Consider the following 14,244-nt stretch of genomic DNA (forward strand, 5'->3'; position numbering starts at 1 on the left):
CCAGTACAAATGTGGGACTGTCCCTTTAAAAATGGGACAGTTGGGAGGTATGAGCCAGACCCTGTACTTAAGGAGTACATGAAGATCCAATTTTTTCTGGAAAACCTCAGGTCCCAAGCATTCTGGATAACAGGTTCCATACCTATATAAGGCAAATGGCAGCAGCCCCTGTAGGTGGGTGTGGGGGGTGCATGGGCCCCTGGGGTGTCAGCCCCTCTGGGTCCTTCACACACCAGCCAGAGCCTGTACTTAAGGTATGAAGATGCAATTTTTTTCTGGAAAACATCAGGTCCCAAGCATTCTGGATAGCAGGTCCCATGACTGTATAAGTATATTAGAAGTCACCTTGGGGTTCCATGGCCTTCCACCTCATCCCTTTATGTAATCATTGAACTCCTCATTGACTATGACTATATTTTATAGCAGGAGGTACACCATAGGGCAGATTTATCAAAGGTCGAAGTGAATTTTCAAATTGAAAAACTTCTAATTTCAAAGTAATTTTTGGGTACTTCGACCATCAAATTCGACTTCGATTCGAATTGAAAAACCTTAGAAAATTCGACCACTCAAATCAAAGTACTGTCTCTTTAAAAAACGTCGACTTTGACCCTTCGCCACCTAAAACCTGCCGAATTGCTGTTTAGCCTATGGGGGACCTCTTGAACCTGAGGCTTTTGGGCAAGTTTTGAGAAGTCAAACTTTTTTTTTTAAAAAAAATCCTTCGAATTGTTTGATTCAAAGGTTTAAATCGGTCGATCGCACGATTTTACTACGATCGTATTTCGATCGAATACGGCCGTTTTCGATGGAAAAATTACTTTGACTATCGAAGTACTCAAATTCGATGGTCCAATCTCGAAAAATTCGATCCTTGATAAATCTGCCCCCATGTGTCCAGGCTAAAACTTAATTCAGTGACTCTAATCCATAAAATAATGACGGAATCCCTTTAATTATAATGATAAATGAATCTTTTTATTGTATTCCATCAACACACCTGGCTTTGTTTCCAGAGGCTTTAATCACTGATACAGATGAATAAAATACGCACACAGTTAAAGTGCAGTTTGAGCTCCTGGCAATGCAGCAGGAGGACACACAAAACACAAAGGGAATTAGCACTCTATCTGCAGGCACATTTGGAGCCCTTTAATTACGCATTTATTAGAAAAATCATCTCTGTCTCATGATTGGCTTTGAGAATTTCTCATGCAGCTCACACATCACAGGGATGTTATAACATGAGATATTTATACTATAATGCACTGACTGGCAACTCTCCAGCCACGGTTATTACACTACGGGTATGGGACCTGTTATCCAGAATGCTCGGGACCTGTGGTTTTCCGGATAACAGATCTTTTCATAATTTGGATCTTCATACTTTAAGTCTACTAGAAAATCATGTAAACATTAAATAAACCCAATAGGCTGGTTTTGCTTCTAATAAGGATTAATTATATTTTAGTTGGGATCAAGTTCAAGCTACTGTTTTATTATCAATTTTTAAATATTTGTATTATTTGGATAAAATGGAGTCTATGGCAGATGGACTTTTTGTAATAAGGAGCTATCTGGATAACAGGTTTCCAGATAACAGATCCTATACCTGTACAACTTAATGCAGTACCTGAGAGATTCAAGCTTGTGGTGGAATGCTGGGACTGCCAGAGCTACCATTAGAAACCCAAGTTCTCTTCTTGGGCCCCTTGTTATGGATCTCCAGGTCATGGAACTCCATTAGAAACCCAAGTTCTCTTCTGGGGCCCCTTGTTATGGAACTCCAGGTCATGGAACTCCATTAGAAACCCAAGTTCTCTTCTTGGGCCCCTTGTTATGGAACTCCAGGTCATGGAACTCCATTAGAAACCCAAGTTCTCTTCTGGGGCCCCTTGTTATGGATCTCCACCAGGTCATGGAACTCCATTAGAAACCCAAGTTCTCTTCTGGGGCCCCTTGTTACATTTTTTAATGCAACCTACATTCTTTAACTATTGGCTCTGACAATGACTGGATCACGTGCAGTTGTACCACCTGTACCCACTCCCTGGTTTGCCTCTATGTAGGTCCAAGAGTTTCCCTTGCCTGCTGCAATGTCATCAGCTTCTTTGTTCTATTAACTGTATACAGGTATGGGACCTGTTATAAAAAATGTTCGGTACTTGAGGTTTTACAGATAACAGATCTTTCCAAAGTTTGGATCTTCATACCCTAAATCTACTAGAAAATCATGTGAACATTAAGGGGCAGATTTATCAAAGGTCGAAGTGAAAATTTGAATTCAAAAAATTAAAATTATCAAGCTATTTTTTGTGTACTTTTCAAAAAAATTGAAAATTCGAATATCGAAATTTATCATGTACTGTCTCTTTAAAAATTTGACTTCGATCATTCACCATCTAAAACCTGCAGAATTGCTGTTTTAGCCTATGGGGGACCTCCTAGAACCTATTTGGAGTCAATTGGTGGACTTTGAAAAATCAAAGTTTTATTTTAAAAAAAAAACTTTGAGTCGTACGATCCGAATGCAAAATTACTTCAATTCATACGTTTCGAATTTGCCCGAATTCGAACGAATACGGACTATTCACCAGCAAAAAAAAAAACTTTGATTTTTTTAATACATTTCGGTTGGCCAAATTTAGACATTTTTTTATACAGGTCATGGAACTCCGAGGTAACTTCTAATATCCTCATATTTTACAACTGGGGTACTTTATTTATTATAATACACAAATTTCAATGAGTCATGTGACAGAAATGACATCAGAACTCACCGTTTATAACTGATGACATCAGAACTCACCGTTTATAAGGATATAATTTACAGGATATTCATGGCTTTTGTGTATTATAATAAGATATTCATGGCTTTGTGTATTATATAGTGGATAATGTGCCCCCTACTGTAATTTATAAAGATATTACAAGTCACCGAGGAGTTATGTAACCATATAACCATTTATACAGGTCACATAACTCCGAGGTGACTTCTGATATCTTTATAAATTTCTAGTAGGGGGTACATTATGCATTATAATCTACATTTTGTGGGGGGTTCGGAGTCGAAACTTTGGTCGCCGGTGTCCGTTTTGGGCACACTGGCGTCCATTTCGGACTCACGGCGTCAAATTCCGACACAATGCGTCAAAATTCGGCGGCCCCTGTTGTAAACGGCGTGAATAAATATAAGAATAAAGGATATTAAAAGTTAAATATAAGGATATTAAAAGTTACCGAGGAGTTTCATGACTATATAAAAACACGAGGCCGAAGGCCGAGTGTTTTTATACAGGTCATGGAACTCAGAGGTAACTTCTAATATCCTCATATTTTACAACTGGTGGTACTTTATTTATTATAATAAACAAATTTCAGTGAGTCGTGACAGAAATGACATCAGAACTCACCGTTTATAACTGATGACATCAGAACTCACCGTTTATAAGGATATAATTTACAAGATCTTCATTACTTTTGTGTATTATAAGTAAATAATTCTAATTTTTAAAAATGATTTCCTTTTTCGGTGTAATAATAAAACAGTAGCTTGTTCTTGATCCCCAGGTCCTGAGCGTTTTGGATAACAGGTTCCATACCTGTAAAGGCATAAATATACAAACAAATTAATAATGAAGAATATTTGTTTAACAGATTTATTAAACATCCACTATTGTTCAATTGTAAATGGTCATCAGTTTTCTGGCCCAGTGGCCCCTCTGATACAGGGGCCCCATGGTGTATGTCTTGCCCTTGGCTTTTTGAGTTGTCTCAGTGGTAGAACGGGCTGCTTCCATAACAGAGGACGTAATTATAAGCAGAAAAATGATGGATTAGCGTAGAAGATTATATCTCCCAGCACAGAGATCAAAGGGCCCATTCAGTAGAGCTATGAACGCCTGATAGAACATTTGTATACTGAATGAACTTCAACAAACACACACATGGGTTTTTGTAGCCGTCACAATGAGTTGCAAATCTGTGCAGCATGGTCACGCGTAGAGTTCTTGGAGTCAGGCTGGCCAGCATCCTCCTGTTCTGTCTTTAGGGTAAGTTTTAAGTGCGTGATCAAGGAGAATGGTATTTGGACATATTTTGGAGGTCTCATGATGCTCCTCTTGACAGTCAGAAGGAGAGAAGGAGGAGGAGAAAAAAAAGCCATTGATCAGAAACGTGGAAAAATACTTTAATTTTATATGGCTAGATTTTCCTTCGCCCTACACCTTTCAATGTTTAAAGAAGTAAAGCTCAAAAAGTAGGCTAGAAATTCATTCTGTACCAGCCCAAAGCAACCACAGCCCTAGCGGTAAAGATCTGTGTCTCCAAAGATGCCCCAGTAGCTCCCCATCTTCTTTTCTGCTGATTCACTGCACATGCTCTGTGCTGCTGTCACTTACTGAGCTTAGGGACCCACTCACAATATACAGTACACATAGAATAGAAATGTTACAATATAAGGCTGATTAGTAATTAATACAGATCATTACTACATGGCAGCACAGAAACCAGTGCAATTAGCATCAGAATTTAATAATCAGCCCTGTAGCATCATCTTATATTACAGACCAACCTCATTTTCTGCTCAATAATTTGTGATAACAGCTGCAATCCCACAGTTACAATCCCTTCCCAGAGACTATTATCCACTGTTACTATAGACACCATCTCTCCCTACTATACCTGATATCCCACAGTCACACTCCCTTCCCAGAGACTATTATCCACTGTTACTATAGGCACCATCTCTCCCTACTATACCTGCTATCCCACAGTCACACTCCCTTCCTAGAGACTATTATCCACTGTTACTATAGGCACCATCTCTTCCTACTATACCTGTTATCCCACAGTCACACTCCCTTCCCAGAGACTATTATCCCACTGTTACTATACTGTAGGTACTACTACCATCTCTCCCTACTATACCTGCTATCCCACAGTCACACTCCCTTCCCAGAGACTATTATCCACTGTTACTATAGGCACCATCTCTCCCTACTATACCTGCTATCCCACAGTCACACTCCCTTCCCAGAGACTATTATCCACTGTTACTATAGGCACCATCTCTCCCTACTATACCTGCTATCCCACAGTCACACTCCCTTCCCAGAGACTATTATCCCACTGTTACTATAGGCACCATCTCTCCCTACTATACCTGCTATCCCACAGTCACACTCCCTTCCCAGAGACTATTATCCACTGTTACTATAGGCACCATCTCTCCCTACTATACCTGCTATCCCACAGTCACACTCCCTTCCCAGAGACTATTATCCACTGTTACTATAGGCACCATCTCTCCCTACTATACCTGCTATCCCACAGTCACACTCCCTTCCCAGAGACTATTATCCCACTGTTACTATAGGCACCATCTCTCCCTACTATACCTGCTATCCCACAGTCCCTTCCCAGATGCAATAATTATCCACATTGCTACTGTAGGTGCATTATTAGATAAGTTAAAGTTGGGTGATAATGTGGCATAGTATAAACTCCACAGGCTTTCATAAGTACAAGTTGGTATGAATTCCTGCTTTGTAGCTCAAGTGAGTATAAAAAAAATCTCTCCTATAGAATAAAATAAAAACCGTGTCCCCTAGTGGCTAAATTATAGCACAATGTGTCAGGATGACATCTTATCTCTCTCACATAATCACTCAACTAATAAATTAAAAGAACTTAATTCACTTAACCGGAATAGCCAAGCAACATATTTTCCCAAAATCTAAAATTGATCAGTCTAATGCTTTTTTAATACACCCGTTATGTTCCCTTCGCTCATACAATGTATTTACATTTATTACACTGCTTGTGTTTTGGTATCAAGGATTTCTGGAATCTGAGGCATGAAAAACTTTGTAAAAGGAGCAAAGTGGCTGCCAGAAAGTTAAATCGTTTAATCCGGGGCTCTCACATGATTTTGTAATTGTCCCCCCCCCTCCTCTAACTTGTGATCTGTCAGTAATGAAAGGATTGGTGTCTGGCTCCTTACAAAACCCTGTGTTGATCTTACAGTTCCTTCTACAAGTGGCAGAAGATCAATCAAGTACTGCAGGGAATTTCTCCAGCCAAAATGACTCTCTCCAAAGAAGTGGAGTATCAGACTCCACAGAAACAAGTTTCCAGCACCGGTTTGTACCCCAGTACCAAAGATGTGGAATTCAGTGCTAGTTTGGAACAGATGAATGGGGAAATTTTCCAGTCAGTGGAGCCTCCCAGAAGATCTACGGGCAGGTTGATTATGCACAGCATGGCTATGTTTGGAAGGGAATTTTGCTACGCCGTGGAGGCAGCCTATGTAACCCCTGTGTTGCTCAGTGTGGGTTTGCCCAAGAGTTTGTACAGTCTCGTCTGGCTCATCAGCCCCATCTTGGGTTTCATTCTCCAGCCAGTTGTTGGATCTGCCAGTGATCATTGTCGGTCTCGATGGGGGAGAAGGAGGCCTTATATCTTATGTTTGGGGATCATCATGGTGCTGGGCATGACCCTCTACCTCAATGGAGACACTGCAGTAACTGGTATGGAATATCTGGGGGTAGGGAGGGTGTTCTCTATTCAAGGGTCAGTTTTACTCATCAACAATCAATGAGAATGTTGTTGTTTAATCCCCGTCTGATCTAGTTCATTTTTGATTGGTTGCTAGAGTAAACCCATTAACACCACGTTGCCCCAACTACGGCTTCTTGTTTCCTTTTCTAACTAAAAGTCAGGCAATAAACCCCTTTCTGGCAAAGTAATAACAAGTGCAAAGTTTGCTCCAAGTCTATATTACCCCACTTTCTTTTTGTTGAACTCTGATAATGTGCAAGTAATGCTGATTTACAGCTTTAAAACTGGACACACATAAAGGCTAATTAGCAGCTCATTTAGATGCACAATGCTTGGGTTTGATGCAGTTTAATTGCTAATTCATATTGCAGACTTTATGCATGACTGGTTTTAAAGGCAACTAATCGTTGGCTTGATTTCATGTCTTGGCATGGAATGGGTTTATAAAATTTAAATGATGGCCCCATTCAACCCCCCAAAAATATTTATATCCACCAAAAACAATAGTGATTGTGTGGAAAACACAAATTGAAAATGAGAGACAATTTGACTTGGTAGCAGGCACAGAGCAGAGGGTTGTACCAGCTACTACAGAAAATGTGAGTATAAAGGGGAGACTAATCATATACAGTACCTAGTGACTCTCTTGCCAAAAATACTACAGGTATGGGATCTGTTATTCAGAAACCGATTATCCATAAAGTTCCAAATTGCAGCATTTACATTCCCTATAGAGGACTATTATAACTAGTGATGGGCGAATCTGTGGCGTTTTATAACAATTCTCTATGTTTTTCTCTATAATAATAAGACATTACTTATACTTTGGTACCTTGGTAAGTATGATGCATACATCCACACAGTTCTACATAGTTCTACATAGTTAACTCAGTCCCTTTAAATTGCAACATGCTGCAGCTCTGTACACCTGACATGCATTCAGATTATGTCAAAATAGATAAATGCAGGCTGAACTACAAAACAAAACACTCGTGTTTAGTAGTAAACTACCAAACAACCAGGATTTGGATTTCATTATTCTAAATGCAGTAGACCAATCAGCATTAAGTTCACAGTCGGCACAGGTTTCATAGTAACTAGTAAAAGGGAGAGGGGCAATAGTGAAGCAAATGGAAAGGCCACTGGAGCACTTGAAAAATCTGGGAATCTTATACACTCACAACACCCCATTACTGCTTCTTAGGGTCTAAAGAGAAAATGTAGCCACAGGCCCGGATTTCTGGCTTGGGCGCCCCTGGATCCTAACGCACCCCCCCCCCCGCGCATTCCTCAGGAATTTCACGTCCCCAGGGCTCCTTGGATTACGGCTGGGCTGCATGCAGCCCCTAAAATGTTGCTTCCCTCTGCACTAATCTGGGTCTGTGTAGCCCCACCCCCAAAAAAATCCTGGAAAATAAAAACTACCCGGTGTGCAGAGCACAGAGCAGTTAACTCCTGTATCAGGTTTGGTGAAACATGCAAAAAAGCCACAGCTTATATTTAAAGGAGAATGAAAGGCTTGGTGCATTTGGGGGTGCCAAATGTTAGGTACCCCCAAGTGATTGTATTTACTTACCTGAAACCCCGGGCGGGTGCTCCTATCAGTAGAAAACTGCACCAAAAGAGGATCGCTCCGTGATGCTCACTGGTATAATACCGGGCCAGTGCAGTTTTCTGCTGATAGGAGCACCAGCCCAGGGTTTTAGGTAAGTCAATACAATAACTTGGGGGTGCTTAATATTTGGCACCCCCAAGTGCAGAATGCCTTTCCTTCTCCTTTAAAGGGCACAGGCACATTAGAACCAAGTAGGTCCACCCTGTATAAACCACTGTCCAGCAACACCCACCATTTCTGGATCAGCAATGCCGGCTGAGCTACCTGAACTGTAACATCTCCAGATCATGGGAAATGTCTATTAAAAAATCAGTTTTCAACCAGTGCTGCCAACCAACTTGCATTTATTGGCCCTAATTCACACCCCTCATTTCTCAAAGAGCAGGTAACCTTACAAGGGGATTGTAGTCCATGTGGTTTGCCCTAAATAACACAATGAAAATGAATTGATTACCCTGGTTTGTATCCCACATGCTAAACCATAGGAAACATAACTTAATGCACCTGCCCAGTTCTTGTTTGTACCGGGGGAAAAAAAATATTAGGCTGAGCAAGCAGTCCAAAAATAATTTACTGTATATCTAAAAAAAAAAAGGCATTTAAAAAAAAAAGCAATTATTAAACATCTAATATAGTTTGGGTGCATGTTTTTAGTTCAATGGCAGTTCCCCTTTAAAAGTATTGTTCACGTTTAAATTAACTTTTAATAAGATGTAGAGAGTGATAGTCTGAGTCAAATTGCAATTGGTCTTCATTGTTTAATATTTGTGTGGTTTTTGAGTTATTTTGCTTTTTATTCAGCAGCTCTCTAGTTTGCAATTTCAGCAATCTGATTGCTAGGGTCCAAATTACCCTAGGAAACCATGCACTGATTTGAATAAAAGACTGAAATATAAATAGGAGAGGCCTGAATAGAAAGATGCGTAATAAAAAAGTAACAATACATTTGTAGCCTTACAGAGCATTTGTTTTTTAGATGGGGTCAGTGACCCCCATTTGAAAGCTGGAAAGAGTCAGAAGAAAAAGGCAAATAACTATAAAATCTATTACTAGGAATAGGACATTGTGTAACATACTAAAAGTTCACTTAAGGCACATGTGATCCAGATCCCTGTGCTTTTGGGAGCTCACTGTCACTAGACTTTTTGCTAGAACTTGGAGCTTTACAGTTCTACTTTTCATTGTACCTACAGGCCCAGTCACTCCTTCTTAAAGGCACAGTGAGCAATCCCATATTCCATTTGTTGCCTACAGGGGATGCTTGACAGAAATGGCTAAAAAGCTGAAAAAATGCAAATTAGTGATTATGAACATAGGTTCTAAAGTGCACACGTGTGGTTGTCAATGGCTTTTTACTTTTCCAATATGTAGTAGGTTTCTTCTGGCAACTGTGTAAATGAGCCTTTATATGTCTTTTCTGCCTAACTCCATCCTGCTGTTTTAATACCTCTCTGGTTGCTAATGTCTGTGATCCTAGTGATGATAAACTAATCTATATGATTATTTAATATATTGTTTTTCCATAATCCAGTATATTGCCCTTGTTTTGCTCACTGCAGCCTTTCAGTAAACCATGCAAATCTGGTTGTTCTTTAATTTCGATGTTATCATTAAAATGCTGAGATTAAAAATTAAAGTGAGCATCTGCATACATCACTACTTCTCCTTTAGGGCAGAGACACACGAGGAGATTTGGGGAGATTTAGTCACCCGGTGACAAATCGCCTCTTCTTCGGGCGACTAATCTCCCCCAACTGCCTTCCCGCCAGCTAGAGTCTAAATCAGCGGGATGGCACTCCGAGCACTTCGTTTTGCCTCACGAGGAAAATTCGGGCAATTCGGCCGCAGATTTCGATTCTAGCCAGTTCGGGGAGATTAGTCACCCGAAGAATAGGTGATTTGTCGCCGGGTGACTAAATCTCCCCAAATCTCCACGTGTGTCTCTGCCCTAAAGGAGTGCATGGGCAATTAAGAATCCTTGGTTATTTATTTACAGCCATTTGTTGCCCGCAGTCAAGTCAAGAGCTGGTCAGACAAATCACAAGCCCCTTGTGAATCTTTTAAACCATGTGACACTCATGTGATGCCAAATTCAGCCGATTTGGGAGTCAGGGGAATATTTTTTTTCAGTAACACTAAAGCCTTGTCTTTTTTTTTTTTATTATTATTTAAATGTTTTATTGGTTTTCAGTAACAATTAGTACAGACATAAACTATCACCAATATAGACTTTGTAAAAACCCCGTTTGGTTAGGTTATGCAAGTCAGCAGTCTGATTTCTTCAAAACATCATAGTGTCATACAGCATTTGATGCCTGGTAGGAAATTGATAGACTATAATAGAATAAAATTAGGAAAATCAAATTCTTTTTTTATGCTGCAATGTTTGTAGTAGTCTTGAAGTAGCCTTTAAAGTAATTTTGGTGTGTTGTAGAGAGTGATATTCTGAGACAATTTGTAATTGGGTTTCATTTTTTATTTGTGGTTTCTGAGTTATTTAGCTTTGTATTCAACATCTCTCTAGTTTGTCATTTCAGCAGTCTGGTTGCTAGGGTCTAAATTACCCTAGCAACCATACATTGATTTGAATAAGAGACTGGAATATGAATAAGAGAGGCCTGAATAAAAAGATCATTAGTAAAAAGTAGCAATAACTATAAATGTGTAGCCTTACAGAGCGTTTGTTTTTAGATGGAAAGAGTCAGAAGAAAAAGGCAAATAAATTAGAAACTATAAAAAAGAAAAAATGAAGGCCAATTGCAACGTTGCTTAAAATTAGCCATTCTATAACATACTGAAAGTTAACTTAAAGGTGAAACACCCCTTTAAAGGGGTGGCTCCCTTTTAAGTTAAATTTCATTATGGCCAAATTATTAAATTAAAATTATTAATTGGTCCTCATTGTTTTTTAATTATTTGCCTTCCTCTTCTGACTCTTTCCAACTGTCAAATGGAGGTCACTGACCCTATCTAAAAAAACGAATGCTCTTTAAGGCTACACTTTTATTGTTATTGCTACTTTGTATTACTCCTCTTTCTATTCATAACTCTCCTATTCATATTCCAGTCTCTTATTCAAAACAATGTATGGTTGCTAGAGGAATTCAGACCCTAGCAACCAGATTGCTGAAAATGAAAACTGGAGAGCTGCTGAATAAGAAGCAAAATAACTCAAAAACCACAAATGATAATCAGAATATCACTCTCTACATCACACACACATGAATACTAATAGTTAAATTAAAGGTGTATAACCCCCTTAAAGTCACAGTGTTCCACATTAAAGAAAGATCCCTTATCTGGAAAACTGCAGGTCCCAAGTATTTCAGATAACAGATGTAATTTTTTTTTTTTTTACCTTATTTAACCTTAAATGGAAAAGAGTATTATTTATAAACATCTCTTGGCATTTAAGGGGTTAACGATGGGGTTTATAAACCTTTTCTCTGTTCTCTTTCAGCCGTTCTCGGGACCAGTGCAGAAAAAACGACCTGGGCGATAGTGATTACTATGCTGGGAGTTGTCGCCTTTGATTTTGCTGCGGATTTTATCGACGGGCCAATCAAGGCGTATTTGTTCGATGTGTGCTCACACCATGATAAGGAAAGGGGGCTTCATTATCATGCGCTCTTCACTGGTAAGTGCTCCCCTCTAATGCCTTCCCATTCCCAGTGCTGGATTCCTAATCATTTCATCTTCAGCCGGAATCATGTGCCTGAATCACAAGCCCCTGCTCGGTATAGCAACGCTGCCACTCATGAGCCAGTGAGTCTGACACAAGTAATAACCACATGCTTTGAAGACGAGTTGAAATGCTGCACCTACTTGAACACACAGCTCTTTGATGTGTTTTATATTTAATAGGATATTTTCCATTTCCCAAAGCTTCAATTTCATTCCCATCTGTTGTAGCCTCTAGCTGCTCTATGTCAAAAGCCGTACATAGCGAATCCTAAGGCCACACATTGGTCATAGATTGACTCAGAGAGGTGATACAGCAAGTGGGTGTAAGGTACAAACCTTAAAGCTGGCCATAGATGCAAAGATTTGATTGTACGGATCTTCGATTTGTACGATTTCCGGGCCGTGTGTGTCCCGACATTTTTCATGCCATGGCAATCGGTCGTTCAGACGATTGGACAGGTTAGAAAATTTCTGTCGGCTACCGATAATATCTCTGCATGTATTGCCGATCTGACGATATCAGTAGGAGACTGTCACCAGCTTTTATCGGACATAACTTTCATACGATTGCTGTCAGGGGCAGAACATCGGCTGATCTGTTCTTTTACTACTTTATTTGATCTGAATGGTTAGTGGCAGGTCGGGAGATGGCACCGAACTCCGATATGAAGGTAAATCTGCACGTCTATGGCCAGCTTTAGGCACCAAGCTTGCTTTTGAGCTGTTAATGGCCAGATATTAAATATATTGTGCTTTTAAGTAATCTTTACTCTTTACATGACATAGTACATGCATTGTGCTCCACCCTGGGCAGCCCTCCAGCTGCTGGTTTTCTGGAAGGGCAGGAATACTGTTTGCTTTGACTTTATACAATCTGGGTGGTCCCTGGGGATGGATATGGATAAAAGTCCATGATTTTGTGTAACGACTATATACAGAGCATAGTTGGCCAAAGGGACATAAATGAGTGATTTGCATGTCTCTGCCCATGATGCCTTATGGGAGAATCAAAACTCTTATTTTGGAATCTAGGCAGTGCTGTGTGTATGGCATGAGACAAGTAAATACCTTCTGATTACAGAAGACTTCACTTTGCATGCAAATTGCTAGTGAAGGGCTTTTTGGCTCCTTTTAGCCCTACTCACCCAGAGCAGGGATTTGCAATCTTCACCACTCCAGACCCACAGTTCACACTCTAAAATTCACACTCTTGTCCAAAGACATTTTGCAGGGGCCCCATACTTTCACCACTGATAGAATCACTCAATTTTTTCCCTGGTCTGGTGATGCCAGTGGCAGGCCAACTTTCATTGCATGCGTGTGCCGACGAGCACCAGTGGGGAGACCCCAAGGGTCCAGGGAACTATTGAAACTGCCAGGGCCTGAACTAGGGGAGCGCAGGCAGAAGAAGTACGTGCCCAGCACCCCGGGCACTATTGTGCCCTAGGAGCATGCCTCTTCTGCCTACCACTTGTTCCGGCCCTGGGTGATGCTCTTTGGAAAAAAGTGCACTGGCCTGGGGTTTTGTCTATTGCACTGCTGCACAACCTTTGTACCCTTCTTACCCAGGTAACGATGCACCTTAGTTAGAATTGTGCATGTGCACATGTGCATGTCTACAAGTCTAAAGGCTCAAAGTAACCCTAGGAATAGGGTTGCCACCTTTTCTGCAATAAAATACCGGCCTTTCTTTATATTTATCTTTTTTCCCTATTAATAACATTGGGATCAGCCATCATTTTTACCGGCCAGGCCAGTAAAATACCGGCCAGGTGGCAACCCGAGCTAGGAATTGTACCTTCCCAGGGCAAAAAGTTAGAGATTTAATGCACTTGAGGTTAGTGATTTAATACACCTAGGGGTGCATGGCAATATTTGTACAAGATGACTTGAGATCAAAAACACTTTACATGACTCATATGCGAATATAGGTGCTAAATTGTACAGTTGCCAATAGCAAGCATTCATGTTGTAACGCTTTTCTGGCCTAATCTGCCAATTAGGAGTTAAGGGTGACCAGCTAGATAGTGAGCATGGGTTACAATGCGAATCTTCACCCAGGGCAGAGCCTTCGCCAAATGGAAGCTTCCCCTTTAAACTATAGTTGAACTACAACTCACAGGCATTTAAGTGCAAATAGAAGAATGGACGCCAGGAGGTTCTTTTAAAAGGGTTAAACAGGAGCAGATTTATTATGCCAGAGGCAAATGACCACAGGTTTACTTACAACAGTTCTGAGGACACAGCAGATGGAATCACTTTGGACAGTAAAGGTTCACAGTCAAACAGATGCGACTCCCAAAAGATATTGCAGATAGGTGTATGTCAACTCCCAGTTCAACCGACGTTGCACAGTGAGGGGATCGGGATCAATCAGGTAGGGG

General features: G+C 40.4%; 1 protein-coding gene across 1 annotated transcript in view; it reads left to right on the forward strand.

The window, feature by feature from the left end:
- Positions 1-6,041: 6,041 nt before the first annotated feature.
- slc45a2.L (solute carrier family 45 member 2 L homeolog) overlaps positions 6,042-14,244 on the forward strand; it is a 93,526-nt gene continuing 85,323 nt past the window's right edge. The window contains 2 exon segments of the mRNA NM_001095910.1: positions 6,042-6,530; positions 11,637-11,813. Of these exon segments, the coding sequence (NP_001089379.1) occupies positions 6,086-6,530; positions 11,637-11,813 (622 nt within the window). The 5' untranslated portion in view covers positions 6,042-6,085.

Source organism: Xenopus laevis, chromosome 1L (genome assembly GCF_017654675.1).
Source record: "Xenopus laevis strain J_2021 chromosome 1L, Xenopus_laevis_v10.1, whole genome shotgun sequence".
NCBI classification, from domain to species: domain Eukaryota; kingdom Metazoa; phylum Chordata; class Amphibia; order Anura; family Pipidae; genus Xenopus; species Xenopus laevis.